Source organism: Sturnira hondurensis, unplaced genomic scaffold (genome assembly GCF_014824575.4).
Source record: "Sturnira hondurensis isolate 20B ecotype Veracruz unplaced genomic scaffold, ASM1482457v3 Scaffold0004136, whole genome shotgun sequence".
Taxonomy (NCBI): Eukaryota; Metazoa; Chordata; class Mammalia; order Chiroptera; family Phyllostomidae; genus Sturnira; species Sturnira hondurensis.
This window is the reverse complement of record NW_028076767.1, coordinates 26,525,699-26,547,507: the sequence shown is the minus strand read 5'-3', so window position 1 is coordinate 26,547,507 and position 21,809 is coordinate 26,525,699. Positions and strand designations below refer to the sequence as shown.

The window sequence follows — 21,809 nt, the reverse complement described above, 5'->3', positions numbered from 1 at the left end:
GGGTTAGCCCTTGTTTCTGGGAATAGGCTGCTGGCCCAAGAACTTGGGTGCAGGCCTGCGTGCTAGCCCCATTGCAAGAGTTCAGGGCACCTGCCTGAGCAGCTGAGTCCAGGTGGGCCCTTGAGGGTCCAATCCCATCCGGTGTGGACCTCCCTTCCTTTCCTTTCTCTCCGAGCAGTACGGTATACTCCTGGGGCTGGGGCTGAGACACCCGGTCTTATATCTGCATTGTCGACCCTCCTGCCCCCAGGCCCCGGGAGAGTTTAACTCACAGCAGGTAGCAAGACTTTTTAGAAAAAAATCCAATTCTGGAGTGGCATGCCAAGGACAGGACCCTCCTGGCTTTGGCATTTTTGTGAGTATTCTGCTCTGAGCCATCTGGCGGAGTTGGGGGGGTGCTCCCCAGTTCTGTTCTGCAAGGTGCTTTGTTCTCAGTTCCATTCAGGGCCTGCCTGTTGCTGTTAATATCCATTAAACCCTAATTCTAATGTCTTGTGAGTGTTGAGCCTTTGTTAAGGACTCTGTGGGCTGTCATGGTCTTCTCCACGCTTCTGTGCCCTCTGCCTCTACCTTCCCTAGCTGCAATGGCACCTGTTCAGAGGTCTCCATGTGGACCCAGAGCTCAGCCTCTAGCAGCTTCTACCAGTCATGACACACATCAGGGTGTCTGCTGAGTGTAGGAACTTTAGTGGGAGTGTGGGGTGGGACTTACCGGGGACGGTCACCTGCCCAGCGCTTCACTTTCTCCCTCTCCCAAGATCTACCACCATTCCCTGCTTCCCCCTCTCATTTCCATTCCTGTCTCTAGAGCAAGAGAAATAGTGTTAGTAACGCTTATCAGTATCTCATCCTGGGCATTGTAAGCAGTTTAGAATGACGAACTCATTTAATGGAGAACCAGGACTTTCTTTCCTTTGTTTCTTACAGAACAGCATTCTCCCAGGTTTGAGAAACCTGAATCTTATCTACCCCAGCGCTTTACAGAAACACTCCCGAGAGGAATTCTGATGAATGAAAGACCCTCCGTGTCACTCTAGAATTCTTATTCTTGCAAAGGAAAGGAGAGGGAACAGCAGACCGGCATGTTCCACTGTCACGCATCCATTCTCCCGTGACAAGCCTCGTGTTCCTTCATGGAATACCTATTAATAATTATGGTATAGGTTAAATACCGGGTGATAACATAAGAAACAGAGTGTTAGACGAATTTCATTAAGCTCTCCTGTGATTCACTGGAGTAAAAGTCAGAATTCTGCTTCACCGGCTTTCCGGTTAGAGAGAGCCGGGAAGCCTTTCACCAGAGTTCAAGAATGAGTGTGGCCATGGGCTGGGAACCAGGAGACTGGCGTCTCAGTCCTTATGCCTCTGACTTCCTTTCTGAGTTTTGCAGTTCAGCTGGTCCCGCTTCTTAGGGCTGTTGAGAGGCTGGATCAAGACCATGTAATCATATTGTAGACCCTTATTCGTGTGGTTATATTCCCTGATTTTATTATTTTTATTATCAATCAATTTTAGTTGATGAAGTTCCCTTTCTGGTTGATACCAATTCCTCTGCTGGTATCCTGACCCAATTTGAATCCTGCCCCTTCTAGAATCTTGTTTTATTTGCTCCTCACACCCTTATAGTCTATGCTACTTCCCCGATTCCTTTCTCTCTACCTAAAATCATGTTCTAACCTCTACTATCCTAAAAAATAAATTCTCTACTGGGCTTTTAGCCCTTGGCCTTGAGCCCTAGCCCTCCTCTCTGAGCTACCTACTCCATCTTTCAAGGTGACCTCATCTAGTTCTATAACTTTACATGACATTCGGATACCAAAGCTACCACATTTGTAACTCTGGTTCCTAAATTACCCGTGAGCTTCAGAAATGGAATGTCAGCTTCTGGTCAACATATCCCATGTTGAGGGATATGTTGAGGGATATATATCTCAACACTTAATTGCCATCACAACTTAACGTGGCCAAAAGCAAATCCTGACATAGCCCTGCCTGTGTGCCAGTGCACAGATGTCCATTGCGTCCTTGTCCCTGTGTCAGTAAATGACACCAGAATTAGCCTAGAAGCTCAAGCTCCAAACTGGAGAGTCCCAGCTCTGTCTTCTCTCTCCTTCACTCTCCTGCTATTTATCTAACAGCAATTTTTCCGTCTCTGCCTCGAAATCTCTCTCAAACCATTAGCCCTTATTCTCCATAGCCACCAGCCATCAAAGCCATCCTCATCTTGTGATTGGATGACTACAATAGCCGAGTGATAGGTCTATTTGTTTCATTCTTTCCTAGCTGCCCACCTCCCTGTCAGTCATTTTCCACTGACTGGTCAGAAAGATTCTTTTAGAATGTAAATTAGAATATGTCACTTCCCTGCTTTAAATCTTTCAGTGACTCAGAAGAAAATTCAGGCTCCTTCGTATGTCTTTATAAGACCCCGTGGCATTAAAAGAATTTTGCATTCATGGATGATTATCATCGTGACCTCATCGTTTGTTAATTGCCTCCTGAGGTCACTTGCCAATTTTTCTTTTGGAGAGTTTGTTTACCCTGTTGAATCTCAAGAATTCTCTACATAACACAGGTCGTTAACCTTTTTTCTGGCACGTATATTACAGATATTTTTTTCAACTTGCCATTTAACTTTTAATTTTTGTTTCAGACTTTGTTAACATACAAAACATACTTTGACGTCATAGGAATAAGATGTTGTATATTTAAGAAATGTATGACATTTCAATGATAAGAAATCGATTTTTAAGCTTTTATCGTTAATTTCTAGCTTTAGTGAATTTGGTTAGAAAATGTACAGACCCGAACCTATACAGTTTCTTCTTCAATCCTGTATGATTGCTTGAAGTTATACTTTAGCCTGTTATTTGATCTTTGTGTAAATAACCCATGAGCATTTGACAAGAAATTTTATTCTCTATATTCACTAACATTTGTTTAGTAAATGCACCATTATATGCATTCTTGACACATGCATTTTTTTCCCTGTTTGATTGGTCAGATTCTAAAACATGGGCTAAATAAACATAAATGGGTTTTATTTAAAATATAACTACTATTTGTTTTTTTCATCATTTTCTTCTAAGTCTATGGGCTCATTTCACTCCACTTAATGGTTTTGATTTTTCTTTTGCTATAAAATCTACTTTGATGCCTTTACATTATTTTTGCAACATCTGTTTTCTGTTTATTTGTATTTCCCTATTATTTTCCTTTGTTCAACTCGTTATTCTTGAGGTTGCTGAGTCATTCTGTTTAGGTGTTTATCTTAGGGCATACAATTATCCTTCATCAACTTAGACAGCCTGAAAGCTTTTCACTATTTTAACCTATTTATATTTATTGTCACACATACTTTCTGTTCACATCTGTTCGTTTTTTATTATACAATCTGAATGCTTTTATACTATTTCTTTATTACCTGTATTTTCTGTATTTGCTCTTTTATTGTTTTCCCTGTGGACTTTGATTTTGTTTTGCTTTGAATTATTAAAGATATTACTAGAGACATGGTTGTCAGTGGAAAGGCCTTCTGCTGCCTTCCTCCTCCATGGGACAGGGCCGCTCTCCCACTTTCATGCCTGCAAACTCTCCCCCGGCTTCCTGCACAGTTTTCTGTGTTAACTCTCCAAAGGACTCTGCTAGCTCTTCTAGAGAGGGTGTCATGCTGGCACCAGCTGCTTTGTGTTTGCCGTGACTGTCATTCCCAAGTCACTTTACATATGTTGGCTTAGGGAAAGCTGCCTCTTCACAGCCATCACCGCCCTCTCCCCCATTCCCTGCTCACTAGTTACAGCAGTTGGACTCTGAGCTCCATGGGGACCACTGACCTCTAAACCCGTGAACCTGGAGTGACCAGGTGGCCCAACAAAGCCTTCCACGTGGAGGAGGTTTTCTTGTTGGTTTCATCACCCACCGTACATTCCACCTACCGGCTTGAACTGAGGAGTAAAAGACAGGAGGGGGAAGGTCCATTCTGTAGGCTGGGGAGGTGCTAGAGATGAAACGCAGCAAAGATTTCATCCAGAGCAATGATACTGATGTCCCAGTGGTGGGGCCTGCCAAACAGTTGCTCCAGATGGTTCCTCTTAGTAGCAGGGATGGGATGACGTGGGCAGACGTGAAAAACACAGAGAAGACAGAATCAGAAGAGAAGATGAACGTGAGGAGCAAGGCTGAAGGAGAAGCCCAGGCACATTCCCAGTTCCCGAACTCCAGTGACGTGGCAGGTCACAGTGCCAGCCACTGAGGTCCGTATTTCAGGACGGACGTTCCCCTGGGCAACAAGGAGAGAGTTTGAAAGGGAGGCTGTTCAGATGGGTTGAAGTTTGAGTTTGAGGATCTGTGGGATATTGAGGAGGAAATACATATCTGTGAGCTGGATGAGTGAGACAAATGTTTAGGTTTTTAAAAGGTCTGGAGCGGAGAGCTGGGCAGGGGCATCATCAATGATTTGCAGCCATTGGAGAAAGTGAATGGAGTGAAAAAAGAAAGAAAAAGAAAGGGAAGAGAAAAAATGAGTAGAGCAGGCCCACATTTGAAGGTTGGATATAGGTGAAGTCCTTAAAAGAAGCCTGTGATAGAATGGCCTCAGGTTTATCAGAAAAATGATGAGAGTAGAGTGTTGCCAGAGCCCAAATAGAAGACAAACTCAAAAAGGGAGAAACTACGATCGTTGACAATTGTAGACAAAGGGCCACGTGTTAGTAAGTATAGCAAATGTTTACTGAGACCCTACCACGTGGCACACCTTGTTCTAAGTAGTGTATTAACTCCTTTCACCTGAAAACGTACCCAATGAGGCAGACAGTATAATTACAGATGAGGAAACTGAGGCACAGAGCAGTAAGATAACTTGTCCAAGGTCATACATTGGTCATTGGTGCAGCCAGGACCGGAACTCGGGAATTCTGGTCCAGAGTCGGAGAAGTACTCTGCCTTCCTTCTTCAAGTAAGATAAAGGTTGAAATATGTCTATTGGATTTAGCACTTACGAGGTTATTGGTCTCTGCCATGAGAGCAGTTTTGGGGGGCACTGGGGACCGGGTCCAGATTACCGTGGGTTGAAGTCGTACAGTGGGATGTAAGGAAGGGTTGAGAGTTAGTGCAGATAAAACTAGTGAGAATTTTAAATATGATTGATACACAACCGGGTTGAACCAGAGAAGAACCTGCTGCCAGAAGGTAGCATTTAAAGTGTAAGAGAAGCCCAAGCATGTACATAGGTCAAGGTCAAGACTGAAAGGAAGGGCTTGGTGATGCAGGATTAGAAGAGACAGCCAAGGAGAAGCAAGAAGCTGGAAAATGCAGTTGCGGCAGGGGTCAAGTACACCAGCAGAGAGGAAGCAGTGGGTGGTGTTTAGGAACCTGACTTGAGTGTACTCTAAACTATGTTGAGTAGATTGATGGGTAGGAAGTTAGACATCAGCCCCTCTCTTGTCCCTTTGCCTCTTAAAGATGTGATGTGGGTATCTGCTGGCATTGCCAGGGTGACGTTGACCGGGGAACGCCTGTGTGGGGTATGGGAGTGGAGAAGGCGGACATGTGATAGGCTTGTCAAAGTTGTGGTGAGGATGGTAAGGAATTGGGCTGCAGGTGAGAATGGCATTGGTGATTATCCAATGTGGGGTGGGTACCCCAGGCTTGTTGAGAATAGAGGGAGTCCAGGCAGGCCTGTGGTCTCTAGAAAAGTTGAGGTTCAGGGTACCGTATGAGCCTAAAGAGAAGGTTTAAAGGAGTGAGTCAGGAGAGGGGCATGGGGTGGGAGGCTGTGCCAAAATATAGCAAGTTGGAATTTCCAGTTTCCGGAGTAGAGGACAAGCCCGAGCCTGTGGCTCATGCAGAGTGGAAGATAAGGCTGTTGGAACTGGGGAGGTCAGAAGTTGGTCAGGTTGTCCACACAGATATTCACAGCTCCTAGATGAAGGTAGAGGCTGGATGGCAGAGAAAGCTGTTAGCTGAGCCATCAAATCTGTATGGAAATAAGCAGTCTGGGTGGCAGTCAGAATGGAGGATAAAAAAAAAAAAACTGTTGTCCTTGGGTTCCCAGATACCAGCGGTTGTGCATGGGGCTTAGTTTGGAAAGGTATTGTTAACAAATCCACAGGGACTGTGTTCCTTGGGGATATAGAATCAAATCAGGATAAGTTCTTCTTTTCTTATGGCAGCTTCCAAGGTAAGCTCCTCCCCGTCCCTTCATAAGAAGTCGGGGTATGGCAACCACAAGGAGAAAGCTGCAGATTGGGGTCTCCAGGCCATATTTTGGTTGTTTCCCTGCGTCCAAGCGTTACTTCTGAAATCCATTAAAAATGTTCCACGTGGCTGACTCTTCTTTTGCTAGTCTCCCGAGTGTCGCCTTTCTACCTTGTTTTGAAAATCTAAGTCCGTTGCCAGGATGGCATCCTAGCCCAACACGAGGCCTCTGTCTTCAGGCGGTTCTGATGGGAAGCAGAATCATAGAAGGGCTTGGGGCGGGGAGGGTTCCCATGACCACTGCCTACGCCCACCTCCGTGGAATTGACTCCCGCCCTATGTGTGTTGCAGGTGATATTTGAATCCGTCTCTTTGAAAGGTCATCCTGGCTACATCGCTGTGGACGAGGTTCGGGTCCTCGCTCATCCGTGCAGTAAGTCTGTCCCCTACTCCTAGCGCAGCCTCACTCCATGCCGGAGTGGGTCGCTTGGAGGCTGCAGCAGTCCCCCCCCCCGCGCCCCCCGCTCCCATTTATTCAGTTCACAAGCAGCTCTCACTCCCTCTGGTTTTTTTTAATTCTTCAAAAGTGCTTATGTACTCAGTGCAATCAGTCCTGAATAAATCCATAATTTCACCAGCCTGTCCAATAGGCAGCACCTACAGGAATTTGCAGAGACGGGCAAAACATCCTCGTTTGAATCCCTCTCCATTATTAAGGCAGTCTACAGTCCTGATTGTTTATTAGTGGGATTCAGACCACTGAAGTGGAAGAATTAGCGGGCTTTGGATAGAATTGTGTGCAATGGCCTTAAAAAAAGAATACCACCAAAACACTGAGCAAATTAGCACACTGTTCACTCACTGGGAAAAGTACCCCAAAGCTATTAATTTTTTTTTAAGTAATTTTAAATACACTCATCAGCTCTGTGTAGGCGTAGAGAAAGATTTCTCACAGTGTTTAGTACTTATGGTACAGTGTCAAGAGTCCTCAAGGGCAAACCACTCCTCCATGCCCATCAAGTTTCCCCTTGAACTTCTCTCTGTTTGCTGCATTTATTGTAAGATATTTGAGTGTGTTTGAGCAAGGAGCTGTGGTTCCTGGATTCTGTAAATCTCTAAAAGTCCTGGGTGTAGGGAGTTGAGATGACATCATATCACATTTGGGGGGAGGAAGGGCTGTAATCAGAGGGCTGTGTGTGGGGGCTGCAGTAGCCCCTAGCGGGGCTTGTTGGGATGCCAGCCCTGTTGGTTTGTTAGTGTTCTGCATATTGGGGGTTCTCCCCAGTTTCTCAGTAGCCATTTGGTTCCAGGAAGCTCTTAGTAGGGCCTTTTATACTCCCTCCTCCTAGCTATGAGTCATGCACACTATTGGCTACGGTGCAATTTGATCTTCCCTCAAGAGACGCCATGGGCCTGTCTCCGTATGCCTTTCAGCCCATCCATTTTTTGGCTATTCTCATTTCAGCCCCGTCCATGCAGCTTCTATTGATACGATTCTTCCTATTTCTGCTGCAATGCATTTGTCAGAGTTTGAACGTCGCTAGATTGCCAGTTTGACTCATTGTCTTAGGGCACCTTCTCCGGAGGAAACTGGGACAGGTTCCAAGGGGACTTGGGGGAGCGGTATTCGGGATAACTGCATGGGGTGTTGTGCAGGAGACCCTTCCTTCCCAGAAGTCAGCCTGCGTCTCAGGAATGCTGAGATCCAGCCACACTCTCCATTACTCTCTCTGGCTTACGTTCCCTCCTCCCCGGGGTCTTACTTCCTGAGTCTTTGGAACTTTCTCAGATGGGTCTGGCCATTCACTCCTGTCTGGCAAATGTCTCTGCTGAACCAGACCTTCCTGTGAAAAGCGTCCCAGAAATGCTGTACCCCACTTTGCAGGTTTATGTAGCAGATATTCAGATGAGTCTCATTGACTAGGATTAGTCGCCCCCTCCCTCAATCCCTAGGAATCAGTGTCAGCTGCCCCTTGGAGTAGGAGCTTTGATCTGAGTCCCGACAGCTGCATTAGGAGATATCTGCTCTACCTGTCGTCCACTTCAGCTCACTGAGCCCTGCGCCGCCATCCATTCTGAGGCCGTCTCTCTGCAACAAGGCCTGGTCTTCCCCAGCCCCACACACCCCCCATCCTCAGAGAGGACACTGTGTGGTGCGTTCAGCTGTACCCTGTGCCTGATGCTTGCCCTTGCTCTTTCTAGAAGGTGACATTTGCCTCTTCCCAGGAGAATCTGGCCTGGCTCCCTCTCCCAGGCCCCAGAACTCTGTGTTCTGATGGGATTTTTTTGCCTCCTCCACGAGGCCCAACCGTATACCTGTCTCCCACCTCAGCCCCAACCACCACCCAGGTCAGACTGGCAAAGCTCTGCCTTGACTCCACACATTGCTCACAGCTTCCTGCTGCAGCCAGGTGCTTCCTTTGCTTTGAGAAATCTCCCTGGGGGAGGGTCCTCTGGAGGGCAGGTGGGTGCCTTTCCAGCCCCAGAGTCTCATGGCTCCTCTCGGAACCCTCCTCTTGCCAGGGCTGTTCCTGAATTTAGGATTCTCCCGACAGCCTCATAGTTCTCCTGCTGAGGAGTGTGTGCCGCATGGTTATGGAATTGCTAGAGCCAGTTACGCAGCTGATGGGCCGTGGGTTATAACTCATGGAAGATGTGACCCTGGCTGTGTTCCTGCATAATGTGCTCTGGCCAAGTTCAACCTTGACACTCAGGCGGCCGAAACTTAAACTTCCCAGAAATCAAGCCGGGAGGGCCCTGCGACAGTGGCTGGAATTGGACAAATTCCATTTAACCCTGTGGACAGGTACTGGCGGTGTATACTGTGCTCAGAGGTCTCCCGCCTGTGAGTCATGTGGAGTCGGGCAGGGTCTAGCAGAGGCTCCTTCCCACGGACCCATGCTCAGGCCAAGTCCAGGTCAGGTGTCTCGCCCTCCTTTCTTTCAACAAGTAAAATGTTGAGCATGAGCTGTGGGTCAGGGACTTCGGCTGGATACAGGGGTTACTTAAGTAATCAAGAGAGGTTCAGTCCTTGTTTCCACCGTGTGCACTTAGCAGAGGGAGGAAAGACACTAAACAGCATTAAACAAGTCACTAATGTGGTTTCAGATTGTGATAAGTGCTATGACTGCAATAAATGTGAGTGACTGGGATATGGCCGGGCTCCTTAGATAAAGTACCCAGCGGCCATGTCTCAGAAGGTGTGATGTGAACTGAGCCCCGAGTCATAAGGAGTTTACTGCATAACGATCTGGGGAGGGGCTTTCCAGGCAGGGGAGAGAGTCAGTGCAGAGGCCTTGCAGTGGAAGCAGCTTGACTGGGTGAGTACCCTGGGCATTGAGAGCGCAGGGACAGTGGTCTGAGTGAATGCTGGGGAACGAAGCCGGGCCTGACCAGGCTGAGCTCAGAGTCATCCTGGGCAGTTTCGATTCCAGTCCAAATGCAGGGGGCACCACTGGGGAGTAGAGAATAAGTCAGGAGATGTGTTACAAAGTCCTGGCACCATACGAGAGAGAGAGATCATGACGGCCTGGACCGGGGGAGTGGAGAGGCATCCATTTGCCATTTGACAAGTGTTTACTGGGCAGGAACTCTCTGCCCGACACTAGTCTGAGTTTATGGGAGGAAGGCAGGTTCATTCTCTGCTCTCATGGGCTTCCCTTGAGTGAAAGAGACTGGCAATTCAACAAACAATCAGGAAGTTATATGATCTATAACAGATGGGGGACTATATGAGTGTGCTAAGGCTGCCATAACAAAATACTTAGCGCAGTCTGGGGGCTTCAACAGAGAGCACGTTCCCGTGGTTCTGGAGGCCGGAAGTCCAAGATGAGGTTGGCGGGCTTGGTTTCTCCACGGGCTCGCCTATACTCTCTCCTTTGCTTGCGGATGGCCTCTTTCTCGTTCTATCTCCACACGTGTGTCTATGAGTCCAGATTTCTTTTTCTTATGAGGATACCAGTCAGCTTGGATAAGGGCCCACATTAAACAAAAAAAACAACTCATTTGAATTTAATCAGCTCTTTTGAGACTCGATCGTCAAATGCGGTCCCAGGATGGGGTATTGAACATTAAGCTAGGTGAATTTGGGGTGTACACAAGTCAGCCCATAGCAGATGGTAAGCCGTGCTATGAAGAAATATAAAGCAGAGAGATGGACGGGGTGGACTGATTGAAGATGCATTTAGGAGGTAAAGCCAACTGGGTCCACGTGATGGGTTGGATAGGGAGCTAGAGGCATCAGAAATGGTGCCTCCCCACTGTGGCTTAAGCTACTGGTGCGCGCTCAGGTGGTGTGAATCAGGAGAGAATTGAGTCCCACCCTCCAAGGTACTGACCGTGCATGTGTCCTGGGGACTGCTCACGGGATCACATGTCATGCAGCCTGCTGGTGGCTTCTGGAGTGTCCACTGGACCACCGTTCTTGTTCTCCAAACTCCAGCCTCAATATTAATGCATTTATAACTTCACTCAGATTCTGAAAAAGTTAACTAGATCAAGAAACATGCATCCTCTTCATGTCAGGCTTTTTAATTCTCCACTTCCATCCTCCCAAATTTTATTTCTGTGATCACATGGTCAGTGTTTATCAACAAGTATTCCGAAAGTTCCAGGGGGTGGTTAGTGCCCACTTTGTAATTGTATTCTTGATCGACTTAAGCTGAAGTTAGGGTTTTAAATGCTTGCCTTGCAGCTTCCAAAACAGTGACCAGAACATAGGCATAATACTCAAAGGAAATTATTTTCTCTTACAAACTGAAACCTCTTGTCTGTATTTTATAGTCCATTTAACATTTTTGTGTTATTCAGAAATTCAGCCATTGCCGTTTCTTGGCATCAGCTGTGAGGAGGGCCATTGCAGTTATGACTGTGGGCAAGAAATGCCAGTTTTCCAAGTTTCTAGCTCCTAAGCTGGCTTTTAGAATTTTATAAACTTTTATTTTCCATACCACCCTTGTGGCACAGTGTCACCGAGCCCATGGAGTGTCTGTTCTACTACGTTTCTGATGTATGTGCTGAGCTTTCCCCTCAATTGTGTGGCCTCCTACTGGGCTCTGTCAGGTTTAAAGAGAGAGATAAAGGGCACAATAATGTGTCTTCAGATGCTGCAGTGACATCTGTGGGAGTTTAAATGTCACCCGCATCAAGGCATTTGGCCCCAAATGCACAGCCATTTTCTCTTAACCCTGCTCAGCAGGGTCCCATTTTGGGGGTTCTGGTACTCAGCAGCAGGGAGCGAGTGTGGAATGCTTCAAACCACATGCTGGCGAAGGTCTGGGTCCTGGGGTCAACTGTGTTCAGCTCGAAGGTCGATGAGTTGGATGGAGCTGGTGGAATAATTTTTTTTTCTCCCTGAGCTGTAGACGCTGGGGAAAATAACAGTTGAGGGAGCACAGGGCTCAGCAATGAACTGGAGAGGGGAGCGTGGAGAGAGACCAGGAGCTCAGAGAAGTAGACCAAACAGGTCCCCAACCCGAAGAGAATATCCAGAGAGAGAAATCTGTCCTGATCTGGGGATGAGACCAGGACTCAAAGATCAGAGACCACCATTATTTCACAGCGATGGATATTAAGATGGGGGGGGGGAGCGTCTGCCACTGAACCTAAAGGGAGGGGGGAAGAGGGATGGAAGACAAAAGAATTAAGGCAAAAAGTCTGCTGCATCCAAGGAGAAGGGGGAGTGAGAAGAAAGCAGGGACACTGACCCAGAGAAGAGGCATTTCTAGTTGCGTACATCCCAGAGGTTGATCCGTTTGCTCAGTGTCCCCCCAAAGTAAGGGGAGGCGTCCCTTTATAAAACCCAGTGCAAAGCTTCCCAACATTACTGCACAGGCGCTGAGCTTCCTCCCCGAATGCATTAGCTGTCCCCTTCCCTCTTTAAACCTGTGGCATAAACAGACTTTGGGTTCACAATGTCTCCTTGGGAAGAATTGACTTGAACTGATCGTTCCAAAAATAACTTTACAAATTATACAGGAGAGCAGAAAGGAAACAATTTCAGACAACCAAAGCAGCATGACGTTTGTCGGATTGACTAGAGGCAAGGAACCTTCAACTCTGAGAAGCCCCCAAGGAGAGAGCTTCCTTGGGCCTTGAATTCTGGACTCCACTCTAGCCGTGGGGTCCCAAGGTAGCATGAGGGGTCTCGGAGCTGTTGCTATCCATTTAAAAACCTGAGCAGAAGGTATATGCTTTTGCATCATGTGCCTGCCTCATCTCCCCAAGGGGGTTGGTTTTGCTGAGTTCCGCAGGCAGTGATGCCATTTGGTAGACCAGATAGTTGAGGGTGGAGCCGATGGGGACAAAATGGCAAGAAAAGGGATCACTTGTGATAAAATATTTGGGAGCTGTGACAGGAGCCTGGAGACAGCCTTGCCTGTTGGCCCTTCCCTGGGACCCTGGGGTCTCAGTTGCACCATTGACCTCCTGTTGCCCAGGAAACAAGGGAATGTGCGTGGTAAGTGCTGACTTGGAGGCTAAAATGGGACTGGTCTGAGTTCCGTTCCTGTCATTAATGCTGTGTGGCCTTGGCGCATTAAATGCATTAAACTTGGTGAGCCCCGGTTTCTGCTTCTCTAAGAGGGAAGTGATTATAGGGTTTGCTTTATAGGACTGGTATGCGGTTGAATTAGATAAAGTATCTAAAGCATTTTTCACCGTGCCTGGCATTGTGGGGGCTTTCAATAAATAATATTATCATGATTATTTGTCTCTCTGGATGTTCGACTCCCTCTGGGAAGACACCCAAAGGCCCTCGGTGAACCTCCTCAATCCTCTCAACAACCGTCCACTGGGTCTTGCCCTGGGGGAAGTTCTTGACTGGGTCAGCGTTAATTTGGTTGGTGTGCTAGGGCCCCTTGGCATTTTTGTACCTCAGCGAAGACACTCATTCTTCTCGGCGTAGGGTATGCACCCACCCACCTTTGAAAAACTCAGTCAGGTGAGGACTTGTCTTCCCCAACGAGGAAAGAGATGAGCCCAAGTTCACCGGCGTAAAACTCACGTTTGCTTCTAGAATTGATTGCTTATGGATGCGGAGTTTCATCTGGAGGTCATTTCTTCTGCTGGGCCCAGGCCCCAGAGAGCATGTCCTGCCTCCCTCCCATCCTTAGGAGGCGCTGTGGTTAGAGGGAGAACGTAGACCCTGAATGTCTCCTGAATTCTCGGAGCCTCCGTTCACTTACTGTGAAATGGAGATGATACGGCCACCAACTGTGCTGGTGTAAGTGAGTTACCGTGTAGACAGCACGCCCACGTGGCAGCCATCACAGTCTGCACTAAGTGATTGAAAGCTACTAGTGGTCTCCTCCGCCTTTCCTCTCTCCTCCCCTCCTCATCTTCCTCATCTTCCTCATCTTCCTCATCTTCCTCATCTTCCTCATCTTCCTCATCTTCCTCATCTTCCTCATCTTCCTCATCTTCCTCATCAGCATCTTCACCAAGGCCTGGCGTGGAGGCGTGAGGCCCAAGGTGCTTCACTTCAGCTTTCTGCTTTCCGCTCGCCCAGGCTACAAGGAGTTTTCCGAGCTGAACCCTTCCCTCAGTTTCTTCCTCTGAGGAAGAAAACCCTTCCCTCAGTTTCTTCCTCTGTACGTGGCAGTATTGTCCAGCGGTTACTAATGTGGATCTGAGGTTCTCGGAGACCTGGATTCATGGCTCGGCTCCCCCACTTTCTGGCTGGCTGATCATGCCAAACTATGTAACTTTCTGACCTGTGAAATGGAGATCCTGCCCACCTCATGGATTTGGGGGAGATTTTAGGCCAGAGGATGCATGTAGAGAGAGCTCTTACGTCGTGCAGTAAGGCATGCGTGGCTCATAGTAAGTGATCAGTCAACAGCAGCTCTTCCCTGAGCCAGGCCACTTCCCAGGTCCAAATTCCACCCTGCCTGGTATCTCTCCCGAGCTGCCGTGTGCCCGCAGAGGAGGGGGTTCAGGCTGTCGAATTCTGTCCTCATGTGGTCTTTGGTTTCTCTCTTAGGAAAAGCGCCTCACTTTCTGCGGCTCCAAAATGTCGAGGTGAACGTGGGGCAGAACGCCACGTTTCAGTGCATGGCTGGTGGGAAGTGGTCTCAGCATGACAAACTGTGGCTCCAGGTAAGGATGGGGGAGCCCCTCCTGCTCACCCCTTCTAAGGGATGGATGAGTGCGCTGTGATGAAGGAGTTGGTGGGGAAGGGGAAGGGGATATATTTTGCACACCTCTGCTCCTTGGGTGACATTTAGCATCCATGATCCTCTTGTAGGTTAACCCCAGTTCAGTTATGTGAGCATTGACATACCCATTTACAGATGGACAAACTGAGGCCACAAACATTGAAGTACCAGAAGTAGACCTTTCCAAATAACCATTGAACAAACTTTGTCCTTTAAGCCCTGATTCCCAGGGCTAAGGCAAACCGGTATTTTAGATTCTGGGTACATTTTAATTTCCATATGGCTTTTAGAATCACTTTGTCAATTTCTACAAGAAAAACCTATGGGATTTTGATGGGAATTGCTTGCAGTGAATCTATAGCTCACTGGGGGGAAAGTGACATCTTAGCAATAGTAAGTCTTTTGACCATGAATATGGTATATATCTTCACTTATTTAAGATCTTCAGTAAAGCCCTGGCTGATGTAGCTCAGTAGATTGAGCGCGGGCCTGTGAACCAGAGTATCGTGGTTCAATTCCCAGTCAGGGCACATGCCTGGGTTGCAGGCCAGGTCCCCAGTAGGGGACGTAACAGAGGCAACCATACATTGATATTTCTCTCCTTCCCCTCCCCTCTAAAGATCAATAAATTTAAAAAATTTGAAAAAGGATCTTCAGTAATTTGCCCTGGCTGGTGTAGCTCAGTGGATTTAGTGGTGGCCTGTGAACCAAAGAGTCACTGGTTTGATTCCCACTTTGGGAACATGCCTGGGTTGTGGGCCAGGTGCCCAGTAGGGGGCGCACAAGAGATGACAGCACATTAGTGTTTCTCTCCCTTTCTCCCTCCCTTCCCCTCTCTCTAAAAATAAATAATAAATAAATCTTAAGAAAAAAAACGATCTTCAGTAATTTCACTCAGCAAGGTTTATAATTTTCAGTGTACAGGTCTTACACATCTCTTGTCAGACTCATCCCTAAGCATCTCATGTTTCTGATGCAAGTGTAAAAAACATTTAAACATTTTAATTTCTGATTTTTTATTTCTAGTATATAGAAATCCAGTTGACTTTCATATATTGACCTTACATCCTGCAACCTGTTAAATTTACAATGACAACTTAAATTTAAATTAATTCAGATAAAACTCAGAACGCAGGTGCCTGGCTGCACTAGCCACGTTTTGGGCACATTGTAGCCACCGTGTCGGTCAAGTGCATTTTCGATATCACAGAAAGCCTGATTGGAGAGCACAGCTCTAGAGACAGCACTTCTGGTTCCAGGGAACAGGAGCATAGCTTGAAAGAAGCTGACTCCAGTGTCCTCCAGCTTCCCCTATGGAAAGACCTCCATCGTTTCTTCTGACGGATGCAGTTGGGCTATTGGTCCCTGACTCACGCCCTGCACACTTTGATGTGAATTCATAGCGTGGCCTCTCTTCTTGTCTTTGGGCACATCTCCTGCAGCTGGAAAGTCCTTGGGCACGGAGCCCATCTGGCGGCCAGCAGTTCTTCCTTGCTTCTTCACAGGGCAGCAGAATGAACACAGCAGTGAGACCTGCCCACCTTGCCGCCCTGGGCTGCAAACGGACCACAGGAGAGCAAAGCACACGTCCGCCTGTCGCTCGAGGATTAAGGAGTGCTGTGTACGCTTCTCGTTACGATTGGCATTCAAGTGCATCGGGCTCCCAAGAAGCTTTGTCATTGTAATGGTGTTGCCCGAGTGGAGCCACGAGAATGAGATGGGACAGTCCTGGGCACCTTTGTGTGGGCTTCCCAATTATTTGATGGTTGTTACTGCCGCACTTCGGAGTTGCACGCCCTAAGCCTTGCATCGCTCCGTGGAAGGAAGCGGGATGCAGTTGCGGTTTTGAAGGAAGTGGGTGGGAATGCATGGCGTGGGGCTCTCCCACCTTGTAGTCCGCCACGTTCCGGTGTACAGCAAATCCTGTTTCACAGAGTGAGTTTCAGGTGGCTCACGATGGGACAGAAAACATGATAAGACAGCAGGAATTAAAAGCGAGGTGGCACGGGATAGAAGGAAAAGAATACGCCAGAGCCGGAAGGAATGCCAGAAGGTGTTTCTCCACGTCCGCTGCTCGCAGGTGCCCCAGCAGCGCAGCCGCCAGTGGAGTCGAGGCAGCTTGTCAGAGACCCGGTTCACGACGTCCACAAGATAAACACACACCAATTGCTTGGGAAAGTTCTCACTGTTGCTCACACGGGCCAGACAGGAATTGTTCCCGGGAGTCCTCATAAGGAAACAGCCTGTGATGTAAGGACCGGCATTCTCCGCCGCAGTCTTATCAAGGGCACGCGAGTCAGTCTCACGGGCCTGCAGCATATAATGTTGCTCGGTGTAAAAGCGATTTGGGGATGCGTCTGGAGAGGCAGCGGGTGGGCAGTGCGGTTCGACAGAGGCCCCTAGCTCTCTGCTGATCCATCTGCATCCTGGGATACTTTAAGTGTGTCTGGTGAGTGGACCGATGCAATATTTCTTCAAGGAAACCTCCCAAAATACTGTCTCCTTCATCTATATTTCAGGAAGCATATGGGCTGTGCTCTCTGGCAAATGCCTGCTGGGCCAGTTAAGTCCAGACTTACATCCAAGAGCTTGGAAATAAGTTAGCGTCTTTCTGCAAAATATGAGGTGCTTGTCATGGCTCCTGCTGCGGGAGAGACGGCTGCAGCTGGGATGGAGACGGGAGGGAGACAGAGGGCTAGGGCAGTGGTGGGTTTCTTACCTACCGTGGCTTTGGGTCTGTTCCCGCACCTCAAGGCGCAGCCTGCAGACCCGCCAGAGTTCTGCTCCATTTAACAGGGCTGGGGTGACAAGCCTGCGAATTTCCAGGGGAACTGAAGTGGACACATGGGGACCGGGAGGCGTCACAAGACAGCACCGACAGTGCTTCCTTTCAGCAATGCTATTTCCTGCTGTCGCTTCCGAGATAAGCTGAGGAATCACTGAGTCAGCAAAGCAGAAACTTTTTTATCTACGGGTTTCCAGAATAGTCTATCAGTGGCTCCTCTTTTCTGGCAATGGTTGGGGAGCAGTCGGTGGGCTCACGGTTCAGAAAAATCCCACTGTCTGCATTGTGGAGAAGGCTTGCCTCCATTTCTGTGGAGCGAGACTCTGTAGCCCGCTCACCCTTAAATGGGTTCAGATCATGAATAATAAGTTAAAAAGGAAGACCAGCCTGTACGCCTGCTTTCCACCCTCCTGACAACTCAGTATGCTCCTTATTTTTAAGGAAGATTTTATTTTTGTATTTTTAGGGAAAGGGTAAGGGAGGGAAAAGAGAGGGCAGTAAACATCGATCGGTTGTCTCTCATGGCCCCACTGGGGACCCGCCCCACAACCCAGGCTTGTGCACTGACCCGGAATCGAACTGGCGACCTTTTGGTTTGTGGGACTAAGCTCAACCCAGATAGCCACACTGGTCAGGGCCTGGAAACTTACTATGTTCTTACTACTATCTGCTGGTGCCTGCTTTCGTGGAATTACAGGGCGAGTCCTCCATCCAGCGCCCAGAACAGTTCTAACCCTTTAGGTCACAGGTGGCGAACACAAGGCCTGTGGGCCAAATCTGGCCCTCCACCTTGTTTCTGTCTGGCGGCAGCACGGAGCTCTTGCTTAATGGTTAAGGGGTAGTTACATTTATACTGTCCTAAACTTATATCCAGCCCTTTGAAGGCAACCTTGAGGCTGATGTGGTCCCCGGTGAAAATAAGTTTGACACCGATGCCTTGGGGAAAAGGTCAGTAAAGTCCCGATACAAGTTACAGGCAAGCTTATCTTGTTCTGGGATGACATCTCCCCGAGGTGAAGCGTTCGCATGGGCAGGGCAGGAGGTGGCCTCCTGCCTAACTTGCTTCTTTCTTAGGTGATGCACTGGTCTCTAGAACCCAACTTGGTAGTTTTTCAAGTGTTTTTGTCATGCAAATGGATGGTGTACACTCTGAGTAGAATGCCTAGTCCAAGGCTTGGGGAGCCCTTTATTTTTTTAATTAATTAATTTATTTATCTTTAGAGGGGAAGGAAAGGAGGGAGAGAAATATCCATGTATGGTTGCTTCTCATGCGTCCCCAAAAGGAGGGAGAGAAATATCCATGTATGGTTGCTTCTCATGCGTCCCCCGCTGGGAAGTGGCCTGCAACCCAGGCATGTGCCCTGACTGGGAATCGAACCTCAATTGTCTGCTTCGCAGGCCTGGGCTCAATCCACTGAGCTACACCAGCCAGGGCTTGGGGAGCCCTTTAAAGGAAGGAAAAAGAACAACATTCAGGGTGTGAGTAGGTCTGATGGTGCCTACAGGATCAGCAGTGTGGCCCAGCGCTGTATTCGGGCCCGGGTCTCCTGGAAGGTAACATGGCCAAAGAGAAGCCAGCAAGTGCTTCTGTAAATGAATAGATGTGTGTGTGTGTGAAAACCCGTGATATATGTAGGGTTCAGTACCATCCACAGTTTCAGCATCCACTGGGGTCTTGGAACTAATCCCCCATGGATCTGAAAGGGACTTCTCTATATACATATGTACCCACACCTATGCACATGTCTCTATACATGCACATGTCTCTATACATACACATGCATATAACACTATAAAACACATCAAGGCATTTATTAATTGATTGTAAAGTTAGGTTATGTGTGCTTTTTATTTGAATCTCTGTTCTGTTTCACCTAAATACACTAAAATGAATATAGGTAATTACTATCAACAGAAAAGATGCTAGTAAAGTAGGGAAATGGTCAGGAATAGTCTAAGGATGGTAGGTGGCCTTGGTAGGGCTTCAGGACAGCCAGTTCCCCAGTAGGAGGCCCCTCACTGAGGCTACAGGTAAAATTACCCTTGGGTTTCCCCCACCCCCTCATCACCATCATCAGATGGTCCTCATCCATGAGGGGGTTTAGCAGTATTTCATGTGTCACCGGGCTTTGTGGGAGACCGTGACCCCTGGGGGCCACGTTCACACTTCTCGGGGGCTCCAGAGCAGGTTCCATCAGCTCTTCCGCAAGGCCGATTTCCAGGCATCCCTGCAGAGGCTTGGCTCCACCAGGGGTTTCTGCAACAACTAACATTCGAAGAGTCTCAGAAATCAGGCCACGTGTCCAAAAGCTCCGTGCCGATCCCAGCAGGGGCCGCGTATGTGTTTAGACACATCACAGGCATTGAGCAGCGAGCAGACCCTAATCTGGCAGGAAAAGGCTCCTGCCCCGTGGGCACATCAGCTGGACAGCAACCACACTGGGGCTCAGCAGACGAGCACACACGTCAGTCCTTGCTGCAGCCGATTCCTCCAGCAAACCTGTTTCCTCGCCCCCCGCAGGACTGACGCGGGCTCCTGGGGCTGTGAGTGTTCTGGGGCCAGCCCCTCCTCCCCCTCCTGCCCCTGTGTCAGCTGTCTCAGGCATGTGGGACTTCTGTTGTGAACCTAGTGGCCACGCCATAGCTGACCGATGATGATAAATTAATAGTGCTCATTAGCAGCTGATGTTTATTGAGCAGTTACCCATCCAGTGTATTTAATTCTCATAGCCAGTCTTTCAGGTAAATATTATCTCCAGCCCATCGTACAGGTGAGGGGACCGAGCCTTAGCAGGGTAAATGAATGGTGCAGGTTGGAGTCACACAGGTCGTGAGTGGGGTAGCCAGCGTTTGAGCGTCGGTCTGTGCCATATCTGAGTCCTGGGCTCGTCCTTCCATGCCCACCTCGTGGGCCTGTCACCTTGTGTCACCATCCAGTTTTTCTTTCCGTACAGATGGCTTTCTATTAAAAAAAATCATCAGTTTAGCACATACGTACATGCGTCTAATTTGCATTGTACTAGATACTCAAATAGATCTGCGTTTCTCCGATCTACAAAGCCAGTGAAATAAAAATGCCCTTAGAATAGTTCTCCAGTTCCTCCCTCCCAGGTGCCTTCTTTCTTCTCCTCTTTTCTTGTAGCCACTCCGATCAAATGACATGTCCGCACCTGCAGTGGGGCTTTCCTCAGTTCCCAGCTCTTCCCTGAAGCGGCCCTCCCGAAGGTCACCAGCATTTTCCTTGTTGCTAAAGCCACGAGTTCTTATGATCATTATATGATTATCATTAGTCCTTAAATTTGACTCTTTCCGTGTTTGGCGATGCTCCCCCCTTGAAAATCTCGCTGCCCTCGTGGTTCAGTGAAATCATCAGTCGACAACTATGAAGGGGCCTGAGATTTTTACCTTATTTGAAAGCTCACGAGTTAGGCTGCCAGGTTCATGGATGTTGGCGGAAGATACGAGTCTCTCGGGTCAGAGACGATGCACTTTATTACCCACCTCGCTGCAGGTGGCGGGCGCTTTGTGATTGCGACAGTTCTTCTTGTCCCCACCCCCTGAGGTCCTGTGGAGATGATGTGGGGTCGGATCTAGGTGGCATCTGCGTACAGTAGGTCTGTGTCATAGCTGAGGGACCCCGTGCTTAGGAAGCCCTGCTCTTTTATTAATATCTTTATTGAAATGTAATTTGCAAGCCGTGAAGTTCAGGAAGTCTACAGGTGGCTGGTTTTTCAGTGGATTTACAGAGCCATGGTGCCGTCCTGTGCCTTGTCTCTCCTCCTTTTCAGCCGTAGGTTCCCCAGATGAACAAACAGCTCCTCGAGAACGGGCCAGGCCAGGAAAGCCCAGCTGGGCTCTGGATTTGTGGGGGGTCGCACTCTCAAACTCTTCTGCTCCTGTCCCCTCCTCCTCCCCCACCTCATCTCTGAGGACCCTGGCCAGCTCTGGCCTGGAAATTTCCCCTCTCCCACTCATTCTCTCCTCCTTTACTTTCTCATTCCCTTCCATCAGAGTCTCCCCTCAGCCCATCCGCAGTGGACATGCCTCGGGGTTTGATTCTACATCATCCTGGCCCCAGCGCACAAGGGTTTGGAGACAGAGAGTTGGACTAGACCGATCTGCTTCTTGTTCTCTTAGAGTTTACCTCCTGGCTGGGGAGACAGACATCAAGCCACTAGGCACGGAGTTAAATATTTCATTCCAAATGCGACCAGGCTACCAGGGAAAAGAAGGGGCTGCTGAATAGGGAGGAGGGAGGCAGGGGAGGATTGTGAGTATCGGATGATGTGCTCCAGGAAGCCGGGGCCCTTGAGCAGAATTCCGCGAGGTGCGCTGGAAATGGTCAAAGGGAGATCGTGCCACACCGGGAGACGACACGCGGGCAGGCCCTTGGCCACCTGCTCCTCCTCCTTCCTCAGGGCTATGGCTCAGCTCCCGGTGGGGCTGACGCCACCACCCTCCTGACTCTGCCGCCCCTCTGCCGCCAGAAAGCAACCCCAAAGGAGCAGTCAGCCGAGCACACCAGCAGGGCTAATCAAAAATGATTTATGTCCACTTACATTTCCTTTAACTTTTAATGAAGAATAATCTCGAGCGGTTCCTTAGAGACTGCTGAAGAGGTGCAAACAGGACCTAAAAGAGAATCAACAGGCATGACTCGAGCAAGTCGCCAA

General features: G+C 48.6%; 1 protein-coding gene across 11 annotated transcripts in view; it reads left to right on the top strand.

The window, feature by feature from the left end:
• Positions 1-21,809, top strand: part of PTPRT (protein tyrosine phosphatase receptor type T) — a 945,487-nt gene that overhangs the window by 347,036 nt on the left and 576,642 nt on the right. For all 11 annotated transcript variants that reach the window (XM_037044094.1, XM_037044090.1, XM_037044092.1 and 8 more), the window contains 2 exons: positions 6,547-6,628; positions 14,177-14,292. In XM_037044094.1, coding sequence (XP_036899989.1) covers positions 6,547-6,628; positions 14,177-14,292 — 198 coding nt within the window. The remainder of the gene's footprint in view (positions 1-6,546; positions 6,629-14,176; positions 14,293-21,809) is intronic.